The 22364-nt window shown below is 47.8% G+C and overlaps 1 protein-coding gene across 1 annotated transcript in view; it reads right to left on the minus strand.

Moving 5' to 3' along the window:
• The window catches only part of LAMA5 (laminin subunit alpha 5), a 137741-nt gene that overhangs the window by 52203 nt on the left and 63174 nt on the right, over window positions 1-22364 (minus strand). Inside the window, exons 4-18 of the mRNA XM_044659643.1 lie at window positions 19307-19425; window positions 18371-18541; window positions 17748-17845; window positions 9582-9697; window positions 8929-9047; window positions 8136-8226; window positions 7728-7862; window positions 6673-6735; window positions 6173-6313; window positions 5780-5917; window positions 5249-5383; window positions 4649-4783; window positions 4279-4416; window positions 2990-3042; window positions 2256-2355 (exon numbers count right to left, since the gene is read on the minus strand). Coding sequence (XP_044515578.1) covers window positions 2256-2355; window positions 2990-3042; window positions 4279-4416; window positions 4649-4783; window positions 5249-5383; window positions 5780-5917; window positions 6173-6313; window positions 6673-6735; window positions 7728-7862; window positions 8136-8226; window positions 8929-9047; window positions 9582-9697; window positions 17748-17845; window positions 18371-18541; window positions 19307-19425 — 1752 coding nt within the window. The remainder of the gene's footprint in view (window positions 1-2255; window positions 2356-2989; window positions 3043-4278; window positions 4417-4648; window positions 4784-5248; window positions 5384-5779; window positions 5918-6172; window positions 6314-6672; window positions 6736-7727; window positions 7863-8135; window positions 8227-8928; window positions 9048-9581; window positions 9698-17747; window positions 17846-18370; window positions 18542-19306; window positions 19426-22364) is intronic.

Genomic DNA, 22364 nt, shown 5'->3' on the forward strand with positions numbered 1-22364 from the left:
GAGAGGCTTTTGCCAACTTCAGAATACAAGTCACTGCCTTTTCCTAAAAGAATATAACTACTGCAGCTGAAGGCAGTGGCTCAGCTTGAAGCTAGACATTATGGATATTACAGTTGCTTTTGAAGAGTGAGTTTAGGTAGGTAGAAGTTCAACTTCAAAGTAGAGAATCTAGTGGTTCAACTAGTCTGGCTGAAATATAATGCCCACTAAGGTGTTAGTTGGGCAGCTAGGTGGTACAGCAGAAAAGAGCACAGGGCCTCTTCTCAGACACTTAATATCTGTGTAACCAAATCACTTAACAGGCAAGTCACCTCACCCTGTTTGCCTCAATTTCCTCATCTGTAAAATGAGTTGGAGAAGGTAATGGCGAATCATTTCAGTATCTTTGCCAAGAAAATCCCAACTGGGGTCATGAAGAGTTGGACATGATTGAAATGACTGAACAACAATGATGGTGTTAGTCAGGTATTAATCAAGCCTAGCATGAGGCAGCTCAGCTTAACCTCAGATGCATCTGTTCAATACAGAAGCTATTCTCATCAAGGAACTTTACTGGGAAGTTCATGAGACAGTGAGAGGACATCTAAGTCCACAGTTCATCGTTATGTGCTGACCTGTCCATTTGTCCCTAAGCATGTGCTTTAATGCTCTGGGACTTTAGACATGTTCCTAGTCTTCCCACATATACTGTGTGCATTGGTGAGAGAGTATAAAAGAGGCTTGTGGATAGAATGTTATATAATTATTAAGTGCTTGCTTTGCATTTTCAGTAATTTTTTTGGTTAAAATTGAATGTTAGTGGCTAATTTATTAATAAGAAATGCACTTGTGGGGACTTAGGAGATGATATTGGTGTAAATGGTCACTGACAAGAATTACCCCCTAGTACTAACTAGTACTAACTAGAATTAAAGTAGTAGTTGCATGGTTACCTCTCTTAGGGACCATTCAGAGCTGCCAAAGTGAGTATAGGTAGAGAAAGGGGATCAGAGCCAGCCCCAGAGAAAGAATTTGGGGGAAAACTATATCATACCTGAGCTAAATAAAGAAAAACTTCCTAATAATTAAAGTTGTATAAAAGTGAACTATAATCATGTAACCATAGAAAAATTTTCTTAATTAATAAAATTTAAAAAGTGAACTATAAGTCATTGGGAGATATAGTGGAAAGAATTCTTGGAAACTTCATGGCTACCTCATAAAGGAAAGAGGTTCCTTTCAACACAAGTACTCAAAAGGAGGCGGCTGAATGGAAATACTATTACTAGGTTTATATCCCAAGGAGATAAAAAAAAAAAAAAGGAGTGAGGGACCTATTTCTATAAAAAATATAAAAATAGTTCTATAAAAATATAAAAAATATTCTATAAAATATTTCTATAAAAATATTTATAGCAACTCTTTTTGTAGTGGCAAAGAATTGGAAACTAAGGAGATGCCCATCAACTGGGAAATGGCTGAACTAATTGTGGTATGTGACTGTAATGGAATATTATGGTGCTATATGAAATGATGAGCAGGAAGATTTCAGAAAAACCTGGAAAACCTACATTAACAGATGCAGTGAAGTGAGTAGAAACAGGAGAACATGATAGGCAGCAACAGCAGTAACATATGATGAACAACTGTGAATGCCTTAGCTATTCTCAGCAATCCAGTGATCCAAGACAATGGAGTCCGAATGCAGAACTGGAAGTCTGGAAGCAGACCACTCTGCACTTTATTTTTTTCATGTGTGTGTGTATGTGTGTGTATGTGTATGTGTGTGTGTGTTCTTCCACAACACGACAAATATGGCAACATGTTTTACATGATCTCACATGCATAATCAATAGCAAATTGCATACTGTCTCAGGAAGCAAGGAGGAAAGGGAGAGAGAGAGAAAATGTGGAACTCAAAAGGTTTGAAAATGAATGCAAAAAATTGTTTTTAGATGTAAAGTGGGAAAAAATAAAACATTACTAAAGAAAAAAAAAGAGGGACTGGATGGTATTAGGGATGTTAGAGTGAGGATATGGATTTTACCAAAGTACTTGCTAGATTAGATAATCTCTAGGATTCATTTCAACTATGAGACTGGGGTGCCTAGAGAGAGCACCTCCTGAAGACCAACATCGCCATTGATCACAGTGGCCAAAGTAAGAGGATGGAGGAGAGGCCAGGGGAAGGAGGACAGAGCACACAGATGTCTCAGGCTCCAGAGCAAATTCCGTTCTCCAGCCTTACCAACTGCCTGGCAGGAACAGAGACTTACTTCTGCAGCCAAGGGGGTTAGCAGGACTTAGATTCCAATAGAGAGGCTTGCATCTATCACATTTTGGACCCTCCACATGAGCCCGGCATTCACAGGAACCCTGTGTTTTTGAGAGAGAGACAGAGACACAGTTGGAACACTTGCATACTCCACTCTAAACCACCAAGCTAAACGACTACTCAATTATCCCTACACTGGGATCACATGGCCTGTGATCCCACTGAATTTCTATTTAGTTTATAATTCAATAACTTTACATTCTCACAACATTTCTTTTCTTATTATGTTGTGCTAAAAATATTAAAATGTTTATTTCTTGAACCCAAACCAACTAAGTATGGGGAAGGAAACTGGCAAAGGAGCAGGGAAAAACCATCATGATATTAACATTTATCTCTGGAAAAGTCAAGTGCAGATAATGAAGAATCTCAGTCTAGATGCTGGTTCTGAGACACAACTAAAAATTTGAGATGGCAGTCTCCAAGTCTAACCCAGAGCCTAAGGGGTTCATAAGACACCGCTGAGAAGACAGTGTTCCCTTCTTCCATCACAAGAATCTGCAAATAAAGGTCAGAGAGGACCCCAGGCTGTGGACACAGAGGAAAAGGAGCACACACAGGCTTCGGATCCAGGTCTCCCAGGACGCGGCCCTGGAATCTTCCTACCCACCTACCGTGCCTCAGCCATACACAAATCCCCATGCTGTGCTGAAAGCAAAGCACCAGTAAATTCACCTGAGAGAGAGAGGAGCTGCCTGAGGCCTGGCCAGCCGGATCACAGGAGCCAACTGTAGGGAGACAAACAAAAGAAGGGAGGTCCCTGAAGCACAGGAGGGGTGCCAGGATCCCCGCAAGGAAGAAGGGCTTCCTCCTCTCCAACATGAATAATTCCCCAGATCACCACAGAGCCCTGTGGTACAAAAGGGGCTGTCTAGACCTGAGGTGTCAAACACATGGATCTTCCCCAAAGTATCTCAAAATGGATTAAAATGGGGAAATAATAACAAAATAAAAATTTCAATAAAACATAGATAATATTAAATTGTTAATCTAAGTCAATATGCAGCCTGCAGAGAAGTGGACTATGACGCCGTTAGCCTCCTGAAAGGTGCACCCTTCCAACAAAAAATATACATCCTCTTATCAAATTGAGGAACCCGGTAAGCTGATCAGAGGCCCTTCCGCTCATGCCTCCAAAACGGCATGAATTCTTATTTATTTGTTCATTAATAGTGAATCCTGAGGGATGCTTGCTAGGCAAAATCCTTTGTTTAATTCATTTGGAAAGCGGTAAGGAGCGGCTAGGTAGCACAGTGGATAGAGGGGCCAGGCCAGGATTTGAGAGGATCTGGGTTCGAATCTGTTCTCAGAAATTTCCTACCTGTGTGATCTTGGGCAAGTCATAACCCCATTGCCTCGCCCTTGCTAGAATGACTACTAAGACCAAAGATAGGGTTTTTTTTTTAAAAAGTAACAAAATTGGGGGCAGCTGGGTAGCTCAGTGGATTGAGAGCCAGACCTAGAGACGGGAGGTCCTAGGTTCAAATCTGGTCTCAGCCACTTCCCAGCTGTGTGACCCTGGGCAAGTCACTTGACCCCCATTGCCTACCCTTACCACTCTTCTGCCTTGGAGCCAATACATAGCATTGACTCCAAGACGGAAGGTAAGGGTTTAAAAAAAAAAAAGTAACAAAATTACATTTCTCTTAAAATGTCTTTTTAGAAAAATGCAGTCTGTAGGGATTGTTACAAAGAGAATGACAGCTTCTGTTTCTATGTGAGTTTGGGTATTTTCAGGGATCTGACAGCACAGTGTGTGTATAGATGTGCTTCCCTTTGGGCCCCCCACTGTACGGTGTCAGTCATACAACCCGTGTGTAGATAATACCAATATCCTTTCCCAACCCTCCACGCAGGCGTAGACACAAACACGGGCCACGTTCTCCGGATCACCCCCCGGCCCAGAAGTGCTAAGCCCCGCTGTGGGCAGGGCCCCTCCATCCCAGAGGGAAGGGCAGACTCACCTTCGCAGCGGGGGAAGCCGTAGGTCCCAGGCACGCAGGTATCGCAGCGCACACCGCTCACGCGTGGCCGGCAGCTGCACTGCCCAGTCTCGGGGTGACAGGCGGCGTGGAGGGAGCCAGCCTCTGAGCAGTGACACGCTAAGGCCAGAGAAGGAGGCACGGTCAGTGTCCCTCCCCGGGTGGGCGCGAGGCCTCCTCGCACACACTCTCTGCCTGGACGTCATCGGGGTGGGACGAAGCTGGGCCGTGTCTCTGTTTTATAGATGGGGAAAGGAGATGCTGCCCTCCCTTCCCCTGGGATGGAGAGTGAGGGAGCCCTGGTACCTGGGGAGGGGGAGGGAGGGCGCAGGGGGCAGGAAGAGCCACTCACAGATGCAGTTGGGGAATCCATAATAGCCAGGGGCACATTCCTGGCACGCAGACCCGGCATAGCCCGGCCGACAGCGGCACAGTCCGGCCCCGCTGCACAGCTGGTCCAAGGAGCCCCGGGGGTCACAGGAGCACACTTGGGGAAGAGACAGGGCCCACAGGCAGTGAGAGGGGGTGGCAACAAGAGGCTCCAAAGTCTAGCATTCAAGGGCCCTCCAGTCTCCCTCAAGCATTCCTCCTTGTCCTTACTAAAGGCCAGTAGTGTTGAATGGAGGTCTTCCTCCTCGAGGTTCCCCACATAATGGGTGTCTTCCTGTCTCTTGGCTTTATCCCTCACTTTTCCCAGGTTTGAATGCTTTCTCCCTCCTTGTGCCACACACACACACACACACACACACACACACACACACACACCCAAACCTTGGCTGGACGGGCCCTGCTTCTGCTCTGAAGGCACCTCCCCGCCGGTGCCCCCCACATACATGGCGCACACGATGCACACTTGCAGCCACCACTTTCGCCTCTTTCTCAGCACGGATGAATGCCGTTCCCTCAGCCCCCCGGCTCTTCCCTGGCTCCCTGGGACCCCAGCCCCGCTGACCTTGGCAGTGGGGGTAGGAGTGGTAGCCCACGCGGCAGCTGTCGCAGTGCGGGCCCTCGAACTCAGGGCGACACAGGCATCTCCCAGACTCGTCGCAGCCCTCGGGCAGAGTTCCTGCAGGGCTACAGCCGCACACTACAGGGGCAGAGGAGCACGGCTGTACCCACCAGAAGGACTCCCCTGGGGCCCTCCCCGGCTCCCTCTGGCCGCTCGGCTCCTTCCCTCTCTCCGGTGCTGCGCCTCCGCCCCGCAGCCCTGTGGGTCTGTGATCCCCAGCGCCCCCTCTCTTCCCTCCCAGGCTGGGAAAAGGGGGTCCTGGGAACGGCCTCTAACGGCCTCCAAATCCCGGCTGTTGGACAAAGAGGCGTCAGTGGGTCTGACTCCGGGCTGGATGCAGGCATGTGTGTAAGGGTGTCTCTGTGCCTGCTTCCCTCTAAGTCCCTGGAGGGGGCTCCAGCGCCACCCCCAGATTGCTGCGGGGAGATGTGCCAAAGAAGGCCTGGTGCCGGGCGTGCCGGGGTGGCCACCTACACTGGCACAGAGGATAGCTGAAGTAGCCGGGGGCACAGCGGTCGCAGGCGGGGCCCTCAAAGCCGGCGCGGCACACACACTGGCCCGTCTCGTTGTCGCAGCTGCCGCCCGTCTGGCCGGGCCCGGAGCATTGGCAGGCTGGAGGAGGAGAGAAAGAGCGAGGAAGCAGGGGGGCCCTGCGGACCTCAGAGCCACCCGCTCCGGGCCCCTTGGGACGGGAGGCCACGAGAGCCTGACGGGAGGACATCGTGCTCTCAGGGCCTCAGGGACACGTTCCTCCCAGCCCAACCCGAGTGGCACCAGCGGGACGCCTCCCCGGGCACCCCTTGATGCGTCGTCCCCGAGGGCGAGGGTGGGGAACCCAGGGAGGGAGCACGGAGCTCGGGCACTCACGCAGGCAGCCGGGCCCGTAGTAGCCTGGGGCACACTGCTCACAGTGGACACCCTGGAAGTTGGGTTTGCACACACACTGGCCGACCTGCGGGTCTTTCCGGCACGCATTTCCCAAGGTCCCTGCAGCGCTGCAGTCACAGTCTGGGGGAAGCAGGCAGAGAATGGGCTTGCACAGGGCCTCTTCCATCCTCTACCCCTGCCTGCCCTAATCCAGCGTGACTCTCCAGGGGACCTTCTTGGAACAACCCCCCCCCAGACACTGTCCAGCAGGCCCCTCAGAACGGATGGAGACAGTTTTTGTGGGAGCTGGGCAGGGGCTTTGTTTGCCCCCTCAGGCTGGCAACTCAGCCCTTCCCACGGGGGACCCCCCAAGGAGGCTTTTAGGACAGGAATGGGAACGGGAATTGTAGGGGTGCACAGCCTTCTCCCAGCCCCAGTCCTGCCTCTAGAGGGCTGAAGTTTCATCAGGGAAGGGAGGGTGGCACACATCCGATACTTACTCACAATCTGTCCGGCGGGAAGCACCTGCGCCCCAGTGTCGTTGTGGGAGAAGGAGGGCACCGCTAAGGGGTCGAAGGAGGGAAGAGACATCCTCGAGTCACCCGGACTGCCCCAGCGAGGTGTCCCTCTCTCACATCTTAGAGGCTGTCGGGTCCCCCCTCCCACCACCCTAACAGGCCTCACTCCCGCCCCAAAGAAGCATTCTCCTTCCTGGGTCCTTTTTACTGTCGTAAACTCCAACTTCACGCTGAGAGCAAGCCTTGTCATCCAACACAGGCACTACCTACTTTTCCTAACTTGGGAACAAAGCTCTGAAGGTACTGCTCCCAGAAATCACAGCCGATAGGCAGCCCCCCTCTCCTAGAAAGCCTTCCTAGATTTATTCTGACGACACACCCGTCTATGACCACAGCTCCAGACCCACAAATGTGGGTCCGCTGTACTTGGGTGGTTTAGTTTCATACGGCGGCCTGTCTCTCTGGTTATGTCAGGAGGGTCCCTTGGATTTGCTCATTCTTTTTCCAGGCCCTTGGGGGCCCTTAGTGAGTAAGAACTAGCTGCACCCGGTGGGGCGCAGGGGGCACAAAAGCAAGAAAGCCACTGACATTTCTCACCCAGAATACCCGCGGGAATGTGATGTTTCTGCTCTGCCCCAGAGATCTGGGGACGGGAGGAGAAACACCAGACTTCTCTCTCAGAAGCCCCGTCATGTTTTGGTTTATAAAACCTCAGGACTATAAATAGCTGCTGGGCTGGGAAGCCGATGTCAGCTCTACCTTTAAGCCCTGCCATTAACCCGCTATGCATCCTCAAGTCCCTCCATTTCCTGGGCTCTCGCTTGGTCCTTCTCTGACCAGAGGAGGCTGGATTCGGGGGCCTGAAGGCCTCCCCATCTCTCATCTGGGCCCTTTCTACAGGAAAGTGCACACATGCACAAGACGATTGATCCAGTTCCAGTGACTCGTGATAAGACTTGATCTACAGAAATTGGACTGGCCTCTCGTAGGTAACGTCCCCCAGCCAGCCCCTGCCGCCTCCGGGCTCGGACACTCACGGTAGCAGTGGGGGAAGTCCGTGAACCCTTTGGCACACGCGTCACACAGCTCCCCTGTGTAATTGGGTTTGCAGTAGCAACGGCCGGTCATGTCCTCACACGTCCCATCTGTGAACTGTGACTCACAATTGCAACCTGGAACGGGGGAATGGGAGAGCTGAGAGGGAGCCGGACTTGCAGACTCCCTCCCGCTCCCCAGAGTCCAGGGAAAGGAGGCGGCCTCCACGGATCCGGGGGGACTCTCGGGACACCAGTAGAGCCCGGGTCTCCCACCGTCGGCGGTAGGAACGCGGCTCTGGGATTTTCGTCTTCTGCCTCAGGAAAGCGAGGGGAATGCCATCCCCGGGCCCTCCCAGGACGAGCTCGGTGGGAACCCCGGGCCAGAGGAGAGTATACTAGTATACTCACGGTAGCAAACGTAGGGGGAGTCGATGGGGTGGTCGGGGGAGCGATAATAACCGGGTATGCAGCGCTCGCAGTTGATGCCAGTCGTGTGGTGCTAGAGGGGGTGGGTGGAAGGGAGGGGAGAAGGGGGAACATTAGGGGGTGCTGTTTAGCTTGGACAGCATGCCCTGGGGGGTGACCCTGTGGTCACGGGGGCTTCTTTTTTATCCCCTGTTGTCCAAAACCTTTTCCCACGTTATTCATATCTGCAGTAGAGTGATCTTTTAGCAACAAAACCCCCATCACATCCCCAGCGAACCACGTGATCCGCCATATATTTTCCTAATGCATTTGTGTTTCCACGTTCTTTCTCTGGGTGTGGAGAGCGCTCTTTTCCCCAAGTTCCTTTGGGGGTCCTGGGGGTGATCCCCCTTCTCCCTTCCGACACTTCGCAACTTAGACCTTATTGTCCGTGAAAAGGCAGTCCCCCTCCTCTCAGAGACGCAGGGTAGCTACCTACTGCACGCCATATTGTAGGAAGAGTATGTTCTCGGCACCCCAAGACTTGAGTTCAAGTCTTGGCTCTAACACTGTCAAATGCACAAGGCTGTGGGGAGGAAAGAGCCTTCGACAACAACGCAAACGCCATTATGAGTGGCCGTGGGACCACTGGCGAGCCACGGGACGCTCCCGGACCTCAGTTTCCTCATCCGTAAAAAGGGGATCAGAAGACTTTACCTCCTTAGAAGGGGCCATGTGTTTATAAAAGCGAATGATCGGCATTTCGAGGACGCTCTGGTTGGGGGTCTCCGTTTACCTGACAGTCGATACAGACGCCTCCGCCTTCGTAGACGTTGTCCCGGTTCTTACTAGCTCTGTGCCGATCCACTTCTGGGTCATAGTAACAGTCGTGTGCGTGCCCGTGACAGTTACAGGCTGTGGAAGAAAGCCTGGCTTCGTGGCGGCCCGGAGCGGCCCGTTACGGCTCCCCACTCGTCTCCTTCCCGGGGGAGCCTTCCTGGGCGAGCCTCGGGGTCTGGCCACAACTTAGACAAAGGAGCAGGACCCAGCCGTCCCAACAGCTGCCTTTGCCTTTCGTGAATTATATAACTTTTCACAAAGCAAATTCCACCTCTGGGTCTTCCTCTGCCCCACTGACAAACGGGATAAAAATCTAACCTGACTGCCACTCAAGGATAATGGTGATGGGGCAGCGACACGGCTCAGGGGATAGAGAGCCAGACCCAGAGACGGGAGGTCCTGGGTTCAAACCTGGCCCGAGACACTTCCCAGCTGTGTGACCCTGGGCAAGTCACTTGACCCCCATTGCCTAGCCCTGACCGCTCTTCTGCCTTGGAACCAATTAGTACGGATTCTAAGGCAGAAGGTGAGGGTTCAGGCTGCGTGTGAGCCCCTCTAGGTGAAGGCTGCACGAGCACACGCACCGGGAGCAGCAGGGCAGAGACTTACACTGACACTCATTGGCGTTGTCCATCGTGGCTGGCTTCCAGGGCAGCTGGTTGAAGCCAGGACAGCAGCGGTCACAGGCACCCCCACACGTGTTGTGCTGACAGGCACATTGGAGCCTGGAGAAGAGACAGGAGGATGGAGCTTGGGACAAAACAGAGGCGAAACCCGGCGCAGGAGGGCTCGGGGCTCGGCGATCGGGCAAGCGGACGGCAGGAAATGTCCACAGGTTCTATTCCAGGCGCCAAATTTAGAGCCGGAGATAATGACCCGAGCCCGTAGCTTCCGAAGCTTGTTTGTCTCTAGCACAGCGGTCTTTGCCGGGGGAACGGTGGCCCCACTGCACGTGTACACTGGTGACGTGAAGAGAGTCACAGGGATCGGCCAAGTGCAGTCAAAGGATCTGAAGCGTCGCTTATCACTGAGCTGGACGGATTATGGACCCAGGTGGGTGTTTCTCAGTCTCTCACAAATGGGGTGAAGGCTAAAGAGTATTGAGTGTGGCCACTGGTGGCAGAACAGTCCAATGAGGACCACCTAAAGAATCTCTCTAGTCAGTCATTCCTCAAATGAAAAATGGTTGAAAGATATGAATAGGCAATTTTTGAGGAAGAAATTTAGGCTATCAGTGGCCATATGAAAAAATGCTCCAAATCATTAATAATTTTAGGGAAATGTAAATTGAAACAACTCCAAGTGACGACCTCAAACAGCCACCAAATTGGCAAAGTTAACAAAAAAAGGAAAATGCCACATACTGGAACGGTTTTGGGAAAACAGGTATGAGTCACTATTAACAGAACTGTAACCCGATCCAAGCATTCTGGAAGGCAATTTGGAAAACTATACCCAAAAAACTACTGAACTCTTGACCTAAAGTATTACTACTAGGTTTATACTCCTAAGAGATCAAAGAAAGAGGGAAAGGGCCCATGTGCACAAAAATATTTCTAGCAGCTCTTTTTGTGGAGGTGAAGAATCAGAAAATGAAGGCAAACCCATCAATTGGAAAATGTCTGAACAAGTTATGGTACATGAAGGTGAAGGAACACTACTATGCTATAAGAAATGATGAAGTGGATGGCTTAAAGAAAACTTGGGAAGACTTGTACAAGCTGATACAAAGTGAAGTCAGCAGAACCCGGAGAACAATTTATACGATAACAATACTGTGAGGACAAACAACTTTGAAAGACTTAGGAACTCTGACCCATACAATAATCAACTATAATTACAGATGACTCATGATGAAACATGCTACTAACGCTCAAGGGTACAAATTAAGCCTTTTTTTAAAAAAAAACATGGTCAATGTGGGAATTTGTTTTGCTTGACTACACATGCTTATAATGAGTTTTGTTTTTCTGTTTTCTCAGTGAAGGAGGGGAAAGGTAGAAAGGAGAGAATGCAGACTTGAAAATAACACAAAATTGATTTTTTTTTAAAACCCTTACCTTCCATCTTGGAATCAATACTCTATATTGGTTCCAAGGCAGAAGAATGGTAAGGGCTAGGCAATGAGGGTCAAGTGACTTGCCCAGGGTCACATAGCTAGGAAGTGTCTGAGGCCAAATTTGAACCAAGGACCTCCTGTCTCTAGGTCTGGTTGTCAATCCACAGAGCCACCCAGCTACCCTCCCACAAAAATGAATTTAAAAAATCTTCCTATTCACTTATTGCAACAAAATTTTAAAGACTAAGTCTGTCAAAATTATAATGACCAAAGAAAGTAGATGAGAATACACCTTTCTTCTTTCTTTGCAGAGATGAAGGATTATGGGTATAATGTCAAACTTGGTTAACTTTTAAATTTTGCTACATTATTTTTTCTCTTTTTATTCTGTGTTAATATGAGATAGCTCTCTGGGAAGAGGTGCAAATAGATTAGAAAATGTGATAAGAAAAACAAACACTATCAATAAAAAATTTTTTAAAAGAATCTCTACGCAGTTTAGTCAAGAAAAAAAATCGAGTGAGCTCAGAAGAAACCAGGCAGCAAGTCATCCTAGAAAACCAGAAAGCAAGTGAAAGGAAGAAACCTCAGGCTTGCCAATGGAGCCCAGAATCCATCCCTTACGTATCCCAGAACAAGGGTATGTGAAGGATGGCAGGGCCTACTGAAGCTGGATCAAGTTTTACTCTCCCCTTGCCCCTTATCCTACACAGAGCAAATTTCCCTGCAGCTTAAAGACATATTCTTGAGAAAAAGAGTGCTTAGCCACATCAACAGCAAATGTCCAATGTTAGCCTTCCCCAGGGCTAATCCCTGGGAGCTGGTGAGGTCCCTAGAACTCAAATCCCAAATAAAAGGAGGCCCAGATCTCTCCCCTCCTCCCTATAATCAATGTCCACTGCTTACCTAGACCCCTCCCTAGAGAGTCCTCCCCTTCCACTAAGGAACCAAGCAATGAAACTCAAGTTTGGCCCTCTGTTTCTCCATCTGTAAAGCAGAGACCATGCCATGGCTATGGCAGCCCCTAACCTCTACTTCAGAAAGGTTAAGGCTGATGATTGAGAAGGAGGTTTCTCATGGCTCCAAAGTGGTAGATCCTGCCTTAAGTCACAGGGGAAGGTGGAGGCTTCTAAGGGGCTCCAGTTACAGGCTAACCCTCTCCATCCAGATCCCACTCCTTCGAAGCCAACAGCTGCTAGGGGCAACTATGTCTCCTAGTTCTGAATCCAACAGCATCCCACTGGGGATGGGGCGCAGCCAGAGCCAAGGGGAAAGAGAGCTCTGCTAACCCTGGGGCCAGTACAGAGACAACAGACACAGAAATTCTGTTGGCCCCAGGAGGGGGAACCCAGATCACTCAACAGGACAGCTGCAAGGAGATGAGGAATGGACACTGGGCATTCGAGCCAAGGCTACCTGGCCTGGGGGTGGGAAGTATTTGGGTGTGGGGGGAGGAAGTATCAGGGGAAGCTAATATAACCTTTCCTAAATCTGAGGGTTAACGGAATCATCCATTTAAAAAAAAAACACCACCCACACCACAGGGAAAGGAATTATCTTCTAGAAACCTCAAGGGTGAATTAACTGGTTGAAGTACTCTTTTGTGCTTTGGTTGAAGGAAATAATTTCATGTTATATATGAAGTATGATGGAGTAGAAGCACATGTAATGTTATTCATGAAGCATGATACAATGGAAGAGCAAAGAACATGGAGCTGGAAGATCCAGGCTCAAATCCCAGCTCATTCACATAGTAGGGAGGTGAACCTAGGCAAATCCCTTCCTTCTCTTGGCCTTTGTTTCTTCACCTGTAAAATGAAGGGGTTGGACTAGATGATCTTGAAGATACTTCTCAGCTTCAAGAGTCTATACTAGGGAGCAGCTGGGTAGCTCAGTAGATTGAAAGTCAGGCCTAGAGATTGGAGGTCCTGGGTTAAAATCTAACCTCAGATTCTTCATAGCTGTGTGACCCTGGGCAAGTCACTTGACCCCCATTGCCTAGTTCTTACCACTCTTCTGCCTTGGAACCAATACACACTATTGATTCTAAGACAGAAGGTAAGAGTTAAAAAAAAAAAAAGTCTACAATAATTCTCTCCCCCCCCCCCCTTAATCTAAGGAAGGAAAGATGTCTAGTCAGCCAAGTGATTCTATAGGAATGTGGACAGAGCAACCAAAACTTGGCAGTAATCTGGTGGTTGCCTGATTGGCTAAGAACAAGTTTAGGGCTATAAATCAATAAATGAAGTTGATCCAAGACACTCTAAATCTCTAATGGGGAGGAGAAATTGGATCATAACATAAGCAGGTTTTAAAGTTTTAAAGGATGAAGGAACTTTAGACATCTTCTAGTCCAACTGCCTCATTGTACTGAAGGGGAAATTGAGGCACAGAGAAATCACTTAATCAAGACCACATAGGTAGCATAGTTTATAAAATTCATAGCTCTAAGACTCAAAGGGAACAGCCCCCTTCATTTTATAGATAAGAAAACTGAAGCCCCCAAAAGGATAAGGCCTTGCCCAAAGTCATCCAAGTAGTGAATGGCCCAGAAGGGATTTGAATAACTATCCCTGAACTCCAAATTCAGTGCACTTTCTGCCTTTCCATAGGGAAGCCTTACAGGAATTTAATAGTTTGAAGGAATTACTTCAATAATTTATAAGCACAAAGAAGGAGGACTTCAAGGTCTGAGATTCAAATATACATTCATCAGATCAGAGATCTACATTTAGAAGACAAAAGAACAGGAAATCCTCCTGCTTTTTCAAGTTATTTGAGCCCTTTGAATTCAGTTTTCCTATCTGTAAAACAAGAAAACGGTACTAGATGATTTTTAATAGTCTCTTTCAATTCTAAATCCTATACTTCTTATTTTTACAGAGTAGTGAATAGAGAGAACAGAAATTCCTTGGGAGGTAGGGGATCGGGAGTTATTTCTTTCTTGTCTTTCTGTCCTCAACTCCTAGTGTAGTGCCTGGCACATAGTAGTTGCTTAGTAAATATTTGTTGTATGAGTCCTAGCAAAGTTACATAGTAGTGGTACGTGGGTATTCAGGAGCATAAGATTACATTTTCCTTGGGAGATATTGAAGAGTCTAGATTTGTAACTAGAGGGGACCTATTAAAGCTTCATCTTATTTTAACATCCCATGACATTTAAAGAGTAAAAAAAGATTAATACAGGAACTCCATTCATACACTTCAGCAGACTGCATACTGTTTCTTTCCTTTCTTCCTCCCTCCATCCTGTGGAGAAATATACCCAGGCCCACTCCCTTAACCTGGAGACGCCCCCTCCAGGTTTTTTTCTCCCTTCCCTCTTTAGCCTAAAGATCAGCCTCTCTCTCCTCCTCCCTGTTAGCAGCCTCCCTTCCTCTAGCAACAAAGAGTAATAATTCAGAGATCTTCTAGCTCTCTTCATATTGTGTTGGACTGAGGGTTGCTAACAGAATTCAGGTGATGCAGAAAGCATGGGTCCACAAATACAGCAGGTTGGACTGGATAATCTCTAGGGTCCCTTCCAATTATGAATGTAATCTTCTAAAACATTGTCTTAATAATTCTGCTTTCCACTCCAATAAATTTGTTTTAATTACTTGTATTATTTTCACAGCATAAATTTCAAAATTGATTTGAAGGATCATTCCACACTGCTTACCCTGGGCAATGGCTGCCTCAAGACACTGAAATGGTTGGTTATACCTGTAGAAGAAGCAATGAGCCCAGAGAAGATATGGAGTTTAGCTGATCCCAAGAAATCTAGCTACACTGAATGATTTGGGAGTTAGCCACCTAGCTGCATGACCCTGAGCAAGCCACTTAAGCCCAATTGCCTAGTCCTTATCGATCTTCTATCCTTGGAACTGATATCTAGTATTGATTTTAAGTCAGAAGGTAAGGGTTAAAAAAAGAAAAGAAGTTAGCTACCACCCAACTGGCTAAGTAGAAGTCTTAAAGAGGTGCTTCTAATTACTTCATGCTAGAATATTGTTCTTAAATTGATATTTATCTTTTTCCTTGTGAATGATCCACTTAAATTAAAGATGGCTAGGATATAGTAAGGAGAAGAGGAAGGAGGTCCTAGAGTTGAGCAGAATGATTACATGATAATGGCAGTGGCCAAGAGAAAGTAGAAAGGTAATTGGGGATAGGGAAAGAGACTTCAAAACATGGAACTCAAGGATGTCCAGGGACCAAGAAGTTCAAGAGAACTCAGTGTTCTAGGCCAGTGATAAGAAATCAAGGAAGGTCTAGAAATCTATAAAGAAGAAATGCTCTTGGGTCAAGAATGAGATTTCCTGAATCTGTTCCAAAGAGGAGATCAGCATTCCCAGAAAAACTGACTGTAATCAGCAAACTGTGAGGTCCCTTATACTCAAACCATTCAACAGCATCTCTTAAATACTCACCATATGTCAGACACTGAGCTTAGCCCTGGGTACACAAAGAAAGGCAAAAACAGACCCTAACCTCAAAGAGCTTACATTCTAATGGGAGAGACAACACGTAAACAACCAGGTATAGTCAAGAATATATACACACACACACACACACACATAAAGTACATGGAAGATAATAATTTCTGAGGGAAGGGAGACAGCAGCTGGGATAACTGAGAAAGGTCTCTCACAGAAGGGGAGACTAGCTATGTTTTGAAGAAAGTGAAGAAAGCTAAGAGGTGGGGAGGTAAAGAGGATTCCAGGCTTGGGAGACAAAGGCACAGAAACAGGAGACAGGAATGTCCTGTTCAAGGAACAGCAAACTGACCAGTATACCTTGATATCTTGACCATGGAGTGTATGGAGGGATTAAAGTATAAGAATACTGGAAAGGTAAGAAAGGGCTAGGTTGAGAAGAATTTTAAATCTCTTCTCCTCTCTCTCTCTCTCTCTCTCTCTCTCTCTCTCTCTCTCTCTCTCTCTCTCTCTCTCTCTCTCTCTCCTCCCTCCAAATCTAACCTCTCTCCAAAGCTCTATCTCAATCAGTCAGAACTTGATTAACCGGAATCTGCTATCTCCCTTCCTCCATTTCCTGTTAGATATACTGCCATCAATTGGGAAAGAGAAAGAATCAGCCAAATTAAATTGGATAGAGAGGTTTTCAGATCATCTATGGGTATCACTCTCTTAGCAGCCTGCCATAGCCCTAAACAACTAAGAGTCAGCTGAGCAGGATGAGAATATTCTCTAGCAATGCTTGGGCTCTCCAGGACCTGAGAAGCAGCCCTGAAGTCACTCAAGCGTGGGCCGATTTTGACCTTATGAGGCCATGAACTTCTTTTCTCTGGAAGTCCCCAAACAGAAGCCAGGTGCTTGTAAAGGATGCTAGAGAGGAGACCCGTATGGGCAGGATGTTCCTACTAGAAGGAGAAGAAATCTCTTCCAACTTTGAGAGTCTATGAGATTTCTTTGATTGAGAGGCCAGGGGGCTGCTCAGGATGCCAGGGGCTTGCCAGGACAAAGTCTGGCACAAACTCAAGGCAAAGGCAGACAGTGAGACCTGGCTTCTTGCATGAAGCTACAAGGAAAAAAACAACTCTGGCTTGGCGTGGGACTGGGAGCCAAGCAAGACCCACCAGAAAACCCTGAGTGCCTCCAGCCCGGGTACTTCCATCCTCACATTCTTAGCCATGACATCAGTTCCTGATAGCAGTAATAAGCCGCTTTCCCACCCACCCCTTTCCCCAAAGCCTAGTTAGGACTTGGCCTTATTATCAAGAACTCTGCAGGCCTTCAGTTGATGCCCAGAATAAATCTGTGCCCGTAATATAGAAACTCCCCCCCACCCCCGTGGCCATGACTGGCACATTCCAGCTGCCGAGATGTAACTGGAAACAGAGGCTGCCTGTGTAGGGGTCTAATTTGCCGGACATGGGCGTGGGTGGGAGCTTGTGCAGGCCTCATCTGTCCTGGCTTCAAGCCTCCACAGATTCATTTCTGGAAGTCTGCGGTGGGAAGAAGCCATCTCAGTCTAAAGGGGTGCCCTGCTTCCAGGATGTCTGAATCCCAGACCCTGTCTTAGCACTGCTGTTTCCCCTTCTGATCTCCATTAGTTTTCTTTCTTTTAAAAAGAAAAGTTTTTGTCTTTCCTCTTGTATCGGTTCCAAGGCAGAAGAGTGGTAAGGGCTGGTCAGTTGGGGTTAAATGACTCGTCCAGGGTCTCCTATCTGGGAAGTGTCTGAGGCCAGATTTGAACTCAGGTCCTTCCATTTCTAGGCCTGGCTCTGATCTCCATTAGTTTTCATTTTGTTTTGACTTTTTTCCCCTTTAATTATTTATTTTTCCATTAGCATGCCAAGCTCATCTCTCCAAACATATAAATTGCACTAAATCTGTGGAAAACAGATTCTGATAAGGATAGGACAGGCAGGGTGGGGACAAAACAGGAAGAAAAATGGGTGGGGAGAAAACAGGGAGACTGTCTGACTGAGCCGTCACTTAGGGACACCCAGGCATAGGCACCAACATTTATGCGGCTCTATGATGAAGGACAAACAGCCACCCACTGTGAGACACAGACACGCTCGCCGCACCCTGGGAAGGGCGCATGTGGGGCTTAGAGCTCCTTGAAATACACACTCTTATTGGCTCCGCCCAACAGCGCGCATCCTGAAGGCCCCGTCCAGAGCAAGGGAAAGGACAGACGAGACCTGGCCAGCTGGCAGGCTCTCCCAGCCAGCTCACGGCCCGGAGGGGACCCGGGAGCCTCCTTACCTGTAGGGGTCTGTGGGGTCTTTGGCATCGCAGACGTCGGCGTGCCCGTTGCAGACGCACCGTCCCCCGATGCTGATGTCCTTGATGCTGTAGTAGTACTGTAAGAGTGGGCCGAGTCAGCACCTGCAGGCCCTCCCGGCCCCCAGGAACCCCAGGCCCCCCCCACCCCCGGAGCAAAGCTTATGGCAGGGAACTTCTCAGGGCTCAGACCAAGAACTCCCCCCAAGCTAGTGCGTGCTGCCTGGCTGCTCTGGCAAAACGAGGCCTGGCTGAGGGCTCCGGGAGGAGAGCGTAATGACTGCTCTCACCCCGTTGGGGAAAACCACTCATCCTCTGGCCAACGGGCTTCCCAGAGCAGAAGCTTCCGAGCAAAGGCCTGTGAAACTCTCCAGTGCTGCCCATTCCAGAGGAAAAGGTAAATGGATTTAACAAACAAAAACGCGGCGTAGATGATGTTCCCGTGTGGTTCTCTAAGTCGCTGCTACGAAGCAGCAGGGATCTGCTTCTATCTGAGCTTAGCACCGCCGCCCAAGAACCCCAGGCAGCTGGCTTCCGAGCACGCGGCCTGGGTAACAGGGACCTCTTCGTTTCCCGAGGCAGCCTGGCGTGCACGGGAGGCTCACCCGGCGAGTCACGGTGGGATCTCGCAGGGCCTTCCCCATCAGGTGTCCCAGCAGAGTGTTGGTCCGTAGAAAACGAAGGCGGATGTTGGTCGCCTTGGTGAAATTCCGAAGGAGTGGAGAGTAGGAGAAGTTCATGGCTCCGGGCCGCCCATTCACCAGAGACACCACGATCTGAAAAGTAAGTGCAAACATTGTAGGAGGCGGATAGCCCAGCGTGTCCATCTGCATTTAAGTCCATAAGTCCGAATGCTACTGGTAGGCATGCATTGCCCAGGTGGGCATCTCTCCAAGAGGGCAGGGCCTCCTCTCCCCACTAGAACAAGGGCCCCCCAAGAGCAGGTTCTGTGTCCTCCTCATACAAGGGACTCCCCAAAGGCTGACACTGAGTTATCAGGCTAAGGGAACCCCAAGGGGAGGTGCTCTTTTCCTTATGTCACAGATTCCCCTGGGGATATATACTTCTCTCTAATATTTCCCAGTGACTAGAGGCTCCATGGAGCAGGTGCTGAGTCTCCCTCAGGCTGGAGGGACCCTCAAAGGACTGGGCCTCCTCTTTTGGCCTCTGGCAGAAAGCCATATGCCAGGGTCTAAAAGAACTCAGGCAGGAGCCAAATGAAAACAAAAAATACACAGGTTGGGCTTTTGAGAGAGCCCATGTACAGGCTCCAAGTATCTTTACAGCAGACACAGGCAGCTGTTCTTGATGCTCAGACGGGGCTTTGGATTCACTTAAAGTCTCCAATCGGAGACATTTTTGTACCTGACTTTCTGAAACCTTTTTCATAGCTAATTTAGCCCTATAACTCCTTCACTTTAAGGCCTTTTCCTTCCTTCCTCCCTGCTCCTCAACCTCACACCCAGTGCCTGCATCTAGCTCCTTCTTTTTTCTTTCATATCCCTTAATATTCCCATTGTCTCCATCAGCCACAGCCATACTTCTCCGTTTTCCAGAGGCACAATTCGCGAATACTCGGTGGTACAAATGACATCATCATCCTTGGTGATCCGCTCCAGCGTCTGAAATCCAAACTTCTCAATGCAGTCCCTCTTGGATGCTGTAGAACAGATGATATGGGCCAGGCACAGGTGTGTCAGGAAGAGTTAGAAACCTTCCAGATTTCACCAGAAGATGGAAATTGAGAAAGCAACAGGGCTACAAAAAAGAGGTGGGCTTTCCCAAAAGAAGACTTTCTCACTTGTTTTCCATCATAGGTCATTCTCGTCTCTCTCTTCTCTCCCTTCCTGTGATCTCAATTGTCCCCATAGGGTTCCATTAATATCTCAACACAATCCATTCCCAAATCTATATATTTGATGCTAATCGCTCCTGAGTGAATTATCTGATGGATATCTGGTGAGCATTTCAAACTCAGACTACCCAAAGCTGCTTCTTCTATCCTCTCTTCTAAAGGGACCGTCATTACTCCGTTTCCCCAGGTACAAAAGTCATTCCTGACTCTTCATTCTCCCTCTACCGCCTTTTTCAACCAGTTGCCAAGTCCTAGCAGTGAAAAGCCTCCACAACATTAGCTGAATCCATCCTCTTCTTTAAACGATATAAATCCAAGGTCTACTTGAAGCCCTCATCAATTCTTATTTAGATTACTATAATAGCTTCCCAACTGGTCTTCCTATACTTAATCTCTTTCCTCTCTTCTTCATCCTTCTCAGAGTTGAAAGTCACTTCCTAAAGTACAGGTTCTGATCATGTCAGTCCCCAACTTAAAAATCTTCAGTAATTCTGTAGTGCTTCAGAAATGAAAAATCAACTCCTCAGCCTGGCAGTCAAGGCCTCCTTTTATATTGCTCTAATCTATCCTTCCAGCTAATTTCTCATTATTCTCATATATATTCTATACACATTGCAGCAGCCGACAGCCTTGCTCATCTCCAATCTCAACATTCTATTTCCCACCTTTCTCCTTTTAGACAAAGTCTTTCCACAACTTAGAATACATTCACCTCTCTCCTCCTGTGTGATTCTGGGCAAGTCACTTAACCTCTATTTGCCTCAGTTTCCCTATCTGTAGAGTGGAGATCGAATAATACCTATCTCCCAAGGTTATTGTGAGATAAAAGACATGAAAGAAAATGCTAGCTATTATCATTAATCAATATTTATCAATTGTCTTCTATGTGTCAGGCATTGTGCTAATAAGCATTGGGAATACAAAAAGAGGCAAAAGACTGTCCCTGCCCTTAAGCAACTTACAATCTAATAGAGGAAACAACATGCAAATAAATATATACAAAGCAAGCTATAAACAGAAGAAATAGAAAATGACAGAGGGAAGGCACTAGAGTTAAAGAGGGATTGGTTAAGGTTCTTGTAGAAGGTGGGATTTAAGCAAGACATAGTTTTATATATATGTATCTTTCTGTTAAATGATGCTGCCACTAATGGGAGGAAGGGAGTTAGTGAGGGACTTACCTGGGAATTTTAGTATAACAAACAAACAAATAAATAATTTTAAATAAAAAAAATGAAGCTGGGGAGGTCAGGAGTCAGAGTAGATGAAGAAGAGTGTTCTAAGCAAGGGAGATGGTCAGAGAAAAATGCTTAGAGCCAAGAGATAGTCTGGCCAATGTCACTGGATTGAAGACAATGTTGGGGAATAAAGGGTGAGACGACTGGAAGGCAGGAAGAGGCTAGGTTATAAAGGGCTTGGAGTGCTAAACAGTATGTAGCATTTTGGTTTTATTTCTGGAAACAATAGGAAGCCACTGGAGTTTGTAGAGTAGTAGGAGTGGGTGATGTGATTGGACTTTTTTTTTTAGGAAAATCACTTAGAAAAATCACTGATTGGATGATTGATTGGAGTGGGAAGAGACCCACCAGCAGGCTCTTACAATAATTCAGTTGTGAGATAAGGGTCTGCATTACAATGATGGGGATATCAGTGGAGAGAAAGGGGCTTATTCAAGAGACCTAGCAAAGGAGGAATGGACAGGATTTGGCCACAGCTTGGATATGGGGAAGGGGTGTGTGGAGATAGTGAGGAATCCAGGATGACTCCTGGCAGAGGGGACTGAAGGTTGGAGTTGTGCTCCATGGTAAAGGGGAAGGTAGGAGGAGAGGAGAGTTTACAAGGAAAGATAATGAGTTCTACTTTGACATACTGTTAGATTAAAATTGAGAGATCGGCCATGGATTTTTTTTTTAAACCCTTAACTTCTGTGTATTGGCTCCTAGGTGGAAGAGTGGTAAGGGTGGGCAATGGGGGTCAAGTGACTTGCCCAGGGTCACACAGCTGGGAAGTGTCTGAGGTCAGATTTGAACCTATCGGCCATGGATTTTATTATTTTATTAATAAGAAAGGAAAAGATGAATCTCAATTTTGTTGACTAAGGCCTAACCCTCCTTATGGCAGGAACCACTGTAGGGATGGGATTTGTGCAAGGGGAATGGGACAAAAGGAGCCAGAGAAGGAGTTGCTGACAGTTGCTGACAGTTGAGACCAGAGAGGATTCTGGGGGATTCTCCGGAGGAGGAAGAAGGAGGAGAGAGGTCTTCAGGTAAAGGACTGGGAGGAGAGAGGAGGAGGACATCCCAGCTCAGATCTAGTCCTGAGGGCTTCCTGAGGATCTTTCTTTGGAAAGTGAAACCCTGATTTCCTGATCAAAGCCATTCCATCACTTCTCACCCATCAAGATTTCAAATAGTGAGTCAGCAAAGTTTTTGGATTCCATTTTGGGAGCAATCTCTTAGTCTCCTTCTCCCATTACCCAACCTTACTGAGAGACCCCCTTTCAGTCAAAACTTACAATTATAGAAAAGGATAGAAATGGAAAACTAGAAATAGAAACAGAAGGAGAAGGGGGGGGGAGAAGCTTAGGAGTGGGAACTCCAAAGTTTCCCACCCAAGTGACAGACTCCATAGGAATAGAGAAGAGGGCACCCCAAAATTCCTCTGCCCTTACCCCTTTCCCCAATCCCTGAATTGAGAATAATAAAAGCCATTCTGAATCAGTCAGATAGCGTTCCAGAGTGCCT

This window comes from Gracilinanus agilis, chromosome 2 (assembly GCF_016433145.1).
Source record: "Gracilinanus agilis isolate LMUSP501 chromosome 2, AgileGrace, whole genome shotgun sequence".
In the NCBI taxonomy this organism is placed as follows: Eukaryota; Metazoa; Chordata; class Mammalia; order Didelphimorphia; family Didelphidae; genus Gracilinanus; species Gracilinanus agilis.